We start from the raw sequence: 10,656 nt of genomic DNA, 5'->3' as shown, positions 1-10,656 counted from the left end.
ATACTTAATTGTATAGTACGAAAATGGATGTACATTTTCAGATGTGGTGCTTCGGCATTGTCTGAGATATCTTTTTTAACAATTCATCTATTCATGAGTTTACCATCTGTGTTTCGAGGCGGGAAAAACTGCGTCAGTTAAGTTTACCATAAAAAGCATATGAAGAGCTGGTCCCTAGTGGTCTGTAGAGAGAGAGAGAGAGAGAGAGAGAGAGAGAGAGAGAGAGAGAGAGAGAGCTGTGTGACATGAGAGGGAAGAGGAGAAGATGGAGCATATTTTCTAGTCATAACTATTTCTTAAGGATTTCCCACAGTACAGCTCATGGCACCGGGGGAGTTATGTGTGTATGTGTGTTTCTTTGTGAGGAACATTTAAAGCATGGATCCTACAGAGTTAGGACATTTTGACCGGTCTCCACTTTTTCAATAAGCCGTTTGAGGTTTAAGACTTGGTTTTAAGGTTAGAATTAGGTTTAGGTAAGGGTAAGGGACTAAGGAATGTAGTATGTCAAAGAGTCTCCTAAAATAGAAGTACAAAGGTGTGAGTGTGCGTGGCATCGTGAATTCAAGGCAAACCGCAGAATGAATCACTCTGTGACTCAAATTAGCTTTGTAGTTCAGGTTCATCACCTAAAAATATGTTATGTAACATTTCGGTTTCGTGAGGAGAACAAACATGCGTTAACCTGCTGCATGTGTGCATTTCATCGTGAGACAAGATGATGATAACGAGAGGAAATATGTGGCCGAGTGCGTGAACATGCGTAAAACCAAGTGACACGCAACTTATCATTAGAGTCCCGACCTTTACAGCAGGACCAAGGTCTGTTGTTTCCTGCTCAAGGACTTTTCCTCTGCCGCAGAGCGACCGCCTCCCCGAGAGAAACTCAGAGCCCCCTGAAGTGAGATTCTTAACTGCTTTGTGTGTGTGTGTGTGTGTGTGTGTGTGTGTGTGTGTGTGTGTTTGTGTGTGTGTGTGTTGATGAGAGTGACGCAGTGATAGTTGCAGTGCGTCATTGCTCGGGTCAACCCACTGCGCTACATGTTAAACACACACAGGACCCACGGAGAAAGGGAGCTGCTGATAAACCGATAGTGGATGATGAAAAAAGGACATATGTATTCTTTCACCATCTTGCCTTTGTTACACAGATCAGCGACAGGAGGGGGTTGGGGTATGATTTTATTGACGCAAACTCTAAAGCATGCCTATCCATCTGAGGTTACTTAATCCTGGCTCCAATTCATGTCATTTACTTTTAGGCAAATGTAAATCGGTAAGTGGTTTTGTTTCTCATTCCGTTCCAATCTCGAGCTGGATCCAGTTAGAACAAGCTCCTGATGTTAGAGATGGTGTGACAAAGATCCTGTGTTAGACCGAAACCCACTTCAGAATATGCGTAGAAAAGGGGCTCTGGACATTTTGCCTTTCACCTATGAAGAGCACAGCAGGACATCATCTGTTTCAGACACATTCATAACAACAGGAAAATGTTCGAGAACATTCAGGCGAGGGATTGTGCCTGGCGAGAGCACGCGGGAGGCGGGACAAACTCCCCTGCCAAATCAGGTGTTTTTATTTACAGCACATCGACACAGATGCCCGCCTTTATCACCAATAGCTCTCAAACTCGTCACTGTTGACATCTTTTTTGCGTCTTCTACATGTATGGTACCTCTTTTCGTCTTGGGATATTTCGTTTTTTGCAGTTCTGTGTGTCTTCCCCAATTCTCTCTCAACATTTCACACTTACTATCTTGTCAAAAAAGCCAAAATGCCCTTAAAAACATTTCATTAACATCATTAACACACCCACTTTCTGGCTGTTTCTGGAAGCTTTCCTACTCACATGGGCTCACTTGGACATTTTATTCGGATCTGACAGGGAAAGATATTGAAAATGCCCATGCAACTCTCTCAGACCTTTTGGTTCTCATATTTATCCCCCGTGCAAAATTTCTGGAAAAACATCCAGACTTCAATGCATGTCTCTAAAGAGAGAGATAAATGAGGTGGAGGGGGGGAAAAGGGAAAGGGGAGGAAGGAGAGGGAGAGAGCAAGGAACTCCCTGGACTCAAATGATGGCACAAAAGAGGGAAGGGGAGGGATAAGAGGGTATTTGAAGGAGTATAGTGTGAGAGTCTCATCAGCGTGTCCAAATATGGAGGCATGTGCTGTTGCATTGGGGCCTGTAGTCAGGACCCGCCACGACCAAGGAGAACCGTGGAGGGTAGACGGTGGGAGAAAGTAGAAGAAACCCGAGAAAGTAGAAACATGGCGAGAGTAGTTGGTAAGATAGAGAGAGTTACTAAGAGGTTGGGAGAAACGTGTGGTTTGGCATGAGAGGGAAAACATTCAAGACGAAGGTTAGAGATAGAAGTTAGACGCTGCTGGAGGGCCAGCTCCCTGAGATGGGAAAACATGTTGAAGTCTATTTTTAGTACCAGAGTTGTTTATTTTCTGACTGTTCCAAGCAGTGACATGAAAGTGAAGAATGTGAGAAAAGGTTAGATGAAGCTGGAAGAGAGGAGGGGAAGTTTTCTCCGCTGTCTGTCTTCTCCTCGTCCTTCTCCTTCATGTTGACTCGGGTTGTTTTAGAAGTGTAACTGGTTTGAGTAAATGTTTGAGGGCCTCCCTCTGTCTCCCTCTGTCTTCCAGAGTCACACAAAAGTTCACTTTTCTGTGTTGTGGGACCAGAGGGAAGCTGGCGACCTTTGGGGTCACCGGGGACGGTTTTGATCATGTGGTTGGAAGCCTCCGTAAGGTCGAAGGTCATTTGTCAGGAAGTGCAGAGTCCGGATTGGGATCTGCCCTCTGGGGGATTGTCTGAAACGTTCACCCAGACTTTCTCACGGGAAGGCACACGAATGGGGCTGTGCGTTTGTGACCTGCACCTAGTGTGTCAGTATGTGTGTATGTAGGTATGCAAATTTGTCACACAACTGAATAATAATTGTGTCGGTAGGAGGTGATGTGAAATGTACTGCTGCAACTCCCAATTATTTCCATAGTCGAGTTAATAGTCTTTTCATTAGTTTCTCACAATGATGTTTGCAATGAGTGAAAGAGACCCTTCACAGGACGTTACCATAGTCAATAATTATCACAATATCATTTTTATCAACAGTAATATAACAAGAGTTCAATAGATAAAGTGGTTCTGCATTTTGCACTATGAGAAGGTATTACACATTATTGATCAACCTCAGATTTTTTTATGTTTTGTTGTCTGTCTGTCTTTCAACTTTAAAAGAAACATAAATTGACTTTTATCATGATAACTATCAATAGGTCGTGGCAGGACATTTTTCTACAGGAATAGTTTTTTTAATGATAATGGTTATTTATGTCTTTACCAATAGTTTACTATTTCTTTTCAGTTCAGTTTTGAATTTTTTCTGTATGTGTGTCAGGAAAGCGGAAGCATGTAAGTAAGAGAGCCTTTTTTTGCTGTGTGTGTGCATGCATGCGTGTGTGTGTTTGTGTGTGTGCATGCTTATGTGTGTGTTTGTGTGTGTGCATGCTTATGTGTGTGTGTGTGTTTGTGCATGCTTATGTGTGTGTGTGTGTTTGCGCGTGTGTCCATAGTGTCCATGGTCTTCAGGTGTGTATGTGGAATTTGACGGCTTAGCTATGCTTCTTCTCCATTCATCCCTCTGTTCATTCATAGATTGATTCATTCATGTGCCTACACACTTGGTCTGCTCCAAGTGTGTCTGTGTGTGTGTGCATGCTTTGAAAGTGTCAATATGTGCGAATATGAGGGGTAAAGATATCCGCAGTGCACTACCTTGGATGAGTCATACACATAGGAAAGGCCAGATTGGTGTGTGTGTGTGTGTCTGATCATCCATCCACTTTGTCTCAGACAGACAGATACTTCATATTTCCTGGAAAGGATATCTTGTGTTTGAAGGGCTATGCCCTTTTAGTGGATGATGATTGTATATGAACCTACACAGACACAGAACCTGTTTTAGAAATCCTAATTTCTAGGTTGAATTCTTTCTTATTCCTTATTTTAAAGGGATAATTCTTCTTCAAACATATAAAACAACAGAAAATACATAAAATGCCTTCAAACTGCTTGAGTTGCGTCATCCAAGTGTCCGTAAGCCCCGACAATCTAATTCAACTTGAAACAGCGTCATTGACACCATGTTTAAGCCTAAATGTCCTCTGATATCCTCATCCTGAGCCACATTCGTGCTCGGATCACAGTTAGGCTCAAAACACGGTGTAAATGATTTTGTTTCGAGTCAAAATTGGAATGTCATTGTATGTTGACAATCAAGACTCGGTTTTCCGGATCTTCCTTTGTCAGGTAATAACATGCATGCTACCTTTACAAGTAAATCCATTGGCACGCTCATTTTTGTTTCTCCTCCCTCCACATGCGGGTGTAGTCTTTTGCTGAGGTGCATCAGGGCCGATGTGGACCTTCGAACGTTTCTCGCTATTCCACGGGAACCACAACTCATAAAATGACCCCACCAGGCACCTCTTCTACCTGGTCTCACCCAAACGTACCACAACATTGCATATACATGCTATATATTAAGATCAGATGTTCTCCTGTGAAATAGAAAGTAAAAAAAACAATCGTGGATCTTCCCCTTTACTTGATTCCTCTCCAAATGTAATTGGATTCTTCGTTGGTCCATATCCCATCCTTCCACCAAGTTTCAAGAAAATCCTCTCAGTAGTTTTTGCGTAATCCTGCTGACAAACCGGAATGAAGACATATGATTGGTGGAGGTGAAGATGATAAAGCCCCTCCAAATTTAGTAAATTCCATTCTTTTCTCATGTTGTCAGACCAAGTTCCTCCTGTTCAGGCCTACATGCTCCAGCCAGTGCAGTTATGAAGAGGTGTTTATGTGCCCTTTGTTTGTATGTCTGTGTTGTAGCAGTGATGGTGATGTCCTCAGCTGAACCCTCTCTCCTGACAGCTGCTCTCAATAAATCAATAAAAACCATTTAGCTGCATTGAGACTTCAGAGTGCTGCCCTCTCTCTCTCTCACACACACACACACACACACAAACACACACACACATACACAAACACAGAGTGATTTGTAAGAAAAGGATTTCATTTGTTCTGCCTTCGAGTTTTAACTGTATGTAGATAGTTGATACTCGTACTTTCACACACGTTAACCTCGGTTCATTGGAAAACTACACATTTTACTTTCCGTCTTTTTGTCCAGCCTTTAAATGCCCGCGAAATTCAAGGCCTGTTATAGAGTTCAGGGCCGAGCTGTTGATGAAGTCAGAAAGCTGAAATGGAAGTAGACGAGGAATGCGGGTTATGTGAGGCATGCTGAACTCAGCGACCTTCAAAGTGCTCACGGTTTCTTCCTCCTCCATCTCTGCGCCGTCGGCCGCTCTCTGTAGTTTTTGCTATCTCCTTTATCTTCACCTACACAGTGTGTCGAACTCATCAGCATTGTTCCTCTCATGCAGGAGAGTAAGAAGGAAGATTGCAAGTTGTTCTCAGTTGGCTGTGCTTTGCTTGATAGATTTTTGTGCCTTTGCTGTTATGGAAGATTGTACTTTTGTGTAACACAGACAAAAGAGCACAGGTATCAAATGTCCTGGAATGATCACACTGTGTCACTGTTACACTCTTATAACAAACTGGGACACTAGCAGAGATGATACGAACAAGACAGAGCCACCAAGACAAACACTAGACTTACAAAATAAGCTTTTTTTTTACTTCTTATGTCACAAAAATCATATTTTTCTTTGAGCAAACATCCAGAGAAGATGAGTGAAGTTGACTGGCCGCTTCAGTGTTAAGACCATATTTTATATAAAGATGGACAATGTGTGAGGTGTACGTTGACTTTATAGTTCGGTTTATGTCCCATCCACTAACATGGAGGAGCTGGGATTTATGAGCTTAACCGCAGTCGAGTGATTGAGACGCTTTGGCCTCACTTCAAGGGAGCAGTCATGTCCTCCATCTTTATTTACAGTCTTTGGTTTAGACAAGGTGATGATGGCTCAGGTGGTTATTACCTGTACCAAAGGATCATGTCAATCTTTACCGTCACCAGGGAGGTTATGTTTCATCAGCCTTTGTTTGTTTGTCTGTCAGCAGGATTTAGCAAAAACTATGAGATGGATTACCACGAAAAACTTTGTGCGTGGATGTGGTATGAGTCAGGGAAGAGAACCCATTATATTTTGGTGCCGATCCAAATAAGGACGCTTAAACATTTATGGCAACATTTTGTTGATGTCTTAGAGAATTATGTGTACATTTTGATGAAGAAATTCTGACATATTGCTTATTGTTTTGATGATGATGATAAGGTGTCGGTCAGAAATTCGGCGGGTTCTGTCAAGTTAAGATCTGGGGACTTCAGCTACATCCACTTAACTTCAACTTCTACATAGAGGTTTGGAAACACTGTCGGTTGAAAATATAAAAAAAAAATAGCATTTTGGAAACAACGACATCGACACACACAACCGCCTGCTGATTGTGTCTTTTCAGTGAAGAGTATATGACCCTTCGGGAAGAAAACAACTGGCATGTATGAACACGGGTTAAAACTGAAACCAAAACGCTTGTGTGGACAGAGAACATTTTAGTTTAGTTTAGTCATGCATACATATAAGTCAGTCAAAACAAATTGTGTGGTAAAAAAAAGTTGAATGCATTTTGTTAACATCTTACTTGAGTTTAACAGCAGTTTCTTGCTGTCTTCTCAGTCGTGTATTGAAGTTGCATCTTAATAGCTTTTGTGTCAAGTTTTCTAATACAACATGCAACCAGCAGATTGTGGTTTCTGACTGTGGCGGATGCATAAAAGAGTTCAGTGTTTTCATGGGAAAGAATGATAAGAAAAAAAACTCTTACTAACATATAATTATTTGATATTTTAATTTTGATTGCATCATTTTAGAATTATTTGATTATTTCCTGTCTCAGTGAGCGACCGGAGATCAAGATCAAAATAGAAAGAGGCAGATGAGCCATCATTAGTGAATTCAAAGCCATATGCTTGGCTTGTTGTGCAGAAGGCGCCTGTTAACATCCATTAAAATCTGATAGAGTAGAGTGCCTACGAGCTAATGGGCGGCAGAGAAAAGCAGTGGACCTTTGCATGAAGGTCCATTACAATAAAACAGTTTATCTGGTTTTAATGTTGTGGCGGATTTGTGTTTATGTGTGTGAGTGAGTGAGTGAGTGAGTGAGTTTGTGAGAGAGAGACAGAGAGAGAGAGAGAGAGAGAGAGAGAGAGAGAGAGAGAGAGAGAGAGAGAGAGAGAGAGAGAGAGAGAGAGAGAGAGAGAGAGAGAGAGAGAGAGAGAAAGAGAGAGAGAGAGAGAGAGAGAGAGAGAGAACTCAAACCCTAAGATAGGACTGTTGTTGGCCTAAAGGCTTTGGACGTCTGCCAGGTCCACATTGTCCTCGGTCCCGGAACAAAACACACAGTTCTTCCAGACTCTCAAGATGAGTTCATCGTTAGTTACACATAACTAATTTTATTTATGCAAACAAGGAAGCCGGACAAAAGTCTGTGGTGAAACTTTGACATGTCCATTGGTTCTGCAGTGGTTGTCTTAACCTCTGGCGTTTTGTTGTATATGGGGCTGACGGCAGATTAACCCTGAATCAGTGAAACACTCAATAAAGTGACCAGGTTCTGTCAATAACGTGACAAATCTACAGAAAAGTCTGTATTTTGCTTTATGAAATATTATAATCAAAAGTGCTCACTGGGTTTAGACTGTCACTGTGTGTGGCAGTTGGGAAAAGCAGCAAAGCCTTTACTGATATTCAACCTCATGTCGTCGTACTAAAAATCTCCTATTTGTTATTAGATTAATGTCACACTGCCTCACTAGAATGTGTGAAAAGTGGTGAGAACAGAAGAGAGGGACGGATGATTAAAGCTGTAGATGCATCCAGTGAAATGAGAGACAGACGTGAGGGGGAGTGTGTGTGTTTGTGTGTGTGTGCGTGTGAACACACCTACTCAGCATCCGACTGACGCACATGCCTTCACATATGGGTTGGAGGCCCATCAGTCACACTTACACAGGCGGACACATCGTCACGTTTTTTCATTTTTCTGTTTAATATCGACCTGATATCGTGCATCACAGGGCTCCTCCCTGTTTCAACAGGGACAGCACAAATTTCTCAGAAGATAATCCCAGATAATCCTGCTTGTTTTCCGTGTCATTCATGTATTTACAAAAAGGTTTAACCCAGCTCATTCACTCATCATTTTCAAAGTTATTTCAAAAAAAGAGAACTGGATAAATGCTGCTTTTTCGACAGTTAGTTGCAAATGTTTCCTTTTTTTGTGTAATGTAGCAAAAATATTTAAGACAAAGGTGATACGGATGATAATTTTACGTAAACCAAGGAGGTTATGTTTTCATCTGCAATTGTTTGTTTGTCTGTCTGTTGGTTGGCAGCATTACACAAAAAACTACAGGATTCATTACCACAAAATGAGTGGCAGGATGTGGTATGGGTCAGGGAATACATTTTCTCTTTCTTAAACAATGTGAGAAATTGACAGTTTTACATTAAAAATTGTCAATGATTCACAGAGAATAATTCGTGGATTTTGAAATAAAAAAATCAGGCACCTTTAGAGGACTGATTTTTATGAGTTTGTATAATTTGGTTCAGATCCAAATTAGAATCCAGATCTAGTGATTTTAAATGCAGACTATTGGGCCTTGGATGTCGTCTCCTGAGTGCCATTTCAGTGTGATTTGTCAGATAATATTTGTAAATAATCTGCAGTAATAATCCAGCCAGAATGCATTGAATGCATTGATGCATAATTTCTCTTGTAAGACTTCGATCCAGGAATGAGCGTCTGCAGGGTTCTTGTGAAAACAGATGAGCAGTGTAGAAAATCACTGTGAGTCTGTGCTGCAGGGACCACTCCTGCCCTGTGAAGCCCAATGAGGGCTTTTTTTTCTGAGTTAATCGTGCACATAACGATGAAATGTAAGAAGAGCGATCAGATTGAGGCAGGGAGCCCATAAAGACTCCTGAATGTCCCCTTTATGGTCCTCTGGTTGCCCCTCTAGTCATCACTGTGCTAACAAGGTGAACATCTTTAGCTGTTTGAACAAAGAGGCCAGATCGACAGGTTACTGTGTGTTTGGTCATGCTGATAGCGGCTGGCTGTGGGCCACCACTTTAATCCACTGTTTGTGTTTTGTCTCGTTGGCCCTGCGGCAGTGTGAACACAGCCAGAGCTCTGCATGATTTGCAAACATTGTTGGTGAAACACTCAGTGTTGCGTTACCTCCTGATTGTGCATGGAACAAGAGGGGCTTACAATCAGCTGGTGAGGGAATGTCTGAAACTATAATAATAATAATGATTTGTAAAGCTCTTTTCTTGATAGTTACAAAGAGCTTGACAAAAGGATTAAACAATAATCTAGATCATCTTCAAGCTAAATAGAAAGCTACATTTCCGTTATTTTAAACAAAAGGACTACAAATCGATATGAATTTTATTTTAACATTTCATCTCAAGTTTAGTCTGATAAGCAACCAAAGGAAAATGATTATTCAATAATGATATAAAATATAAAACAAAGAACCATCAACTATTTGAAAATTGACTAAAAGATTTTTTATAGCATACTTATAATCTTTTATTGTGTGGTACACTGATTTATTGTAACAGGTGGCAATCCTCACACGAGAGGATTTTTTGCACAGCGAATGTTTTGCATAAACAAATCGTTCCTGGCAGGTTTGCATTCTCAGTGCAATGATTTGATTTCTGTGAATGACAACAGATGCTGGTGGAACTGCTCCTGTGCCACTTGTTCCTCTTTTCTGTGTCACCTTTAAGTCGAACCAAGAAAATAATGAAAGTTGTGATTATGAAAGTCTGACCAGAATGGGTTTTCTGTCTTTCAGGGCTGCCGACCTACCTGATCTCAGGGAGGAAGGTTGTGCTGGATGTGCAGTGTGGCTGTTCTCAGGTGGGACTGCCTGGTGGGGACTTTGCCGTGGTCGGCCTGTCCTCATGTCCTCAGCACCACACACCAGACCTCATCCCTGGGGGAGCGCAGGCTGCAGAGCTCCTGCTGCCCCACCAGCCACCAGACAGGATCGGGGTAAGTCAGGTTAAGAATAAAAAAGAAGAAAACTGCTGATGACCGTTGCACCAGTTTCTTTACTAAACTAACCTTCACTTTGTTTGCACTTCTCATGATAGCTGTGCTTTTGAAGATGTACTTCTTCTTGGATGAAACTTTTACTCTCTACACTCCCCAACATGAAGACTGTCCCTTTTCCATTACTTCCAAATGTGGCTGATGCACACGTTATTTAGCTCATATTCATTTCAGATTAATTTAATCTAACGGTAATGATGTCAGAGATGATACCCTCTGATTTGACTGTGAGTCTGTCACATAAACTGCTGTCAGACATGCAGTGAGCTCTGGAGAACCTCTGAACATGTTCTGGCATAATATGAGAACCCAAATGTCAGAGTGAGAGGCTCTGGACTTTCTGCAAAGTTTTTTCTGGCCAGTCCCCCGAAAAGTGGTTCCATACAAATAGAAGACACAGACGAAGATGCAAAGAAAGCTTTTGGTGATGAGGGCAGACGCTGGTGTTGATGTTCTGTAAAACAAAAACATGT

At 41.6% G+C, this 10,656-nt stretch overlaps 1 protein-coding gene across 1 annotated transcript in view; it reads left to right on the top strand.

Annotated features, from left to right (window-relative positions):
• The window catches only part of adcy9 (adenylate cyclase 9), a 37,547-nt gene that overhangs the window by 11,796 nt on the left and 15,095 nt on the right, over positions 1 to 10,656 (top strand). Inside the window, exon 2 of the mRNA XM_061093040.1 lies at positions 9,924 to 10,123. Coding sequence (XP_060949023.1) covers positions 9,924 to 10,123 — 200 coding nt within the window. The remainder of the gene's footprint in view (positions 1 to 9,923; positions 10,124 to 10,656) is intronic.

This window comes from Limanda limanda, chromosome 2 (genome assembly GCF_963576545.1).
Source record: "Limanda limanda chromosome 2, fLimLim1.1, whole genome shotgun sequence".
In the NCBI taxonomy this organism is placed as follows: Eukaryota; Metazoa; Chordata; class Actinopteri; order Pleuronectiformes; family Pleuronectidae; genus Limanda; species Limanda limanda.
The sequence above is the reverse complement of the archived record's forward strand: the minus strand, read 5'-3'. Positions and strand labels throughout refer to the sequence as shown.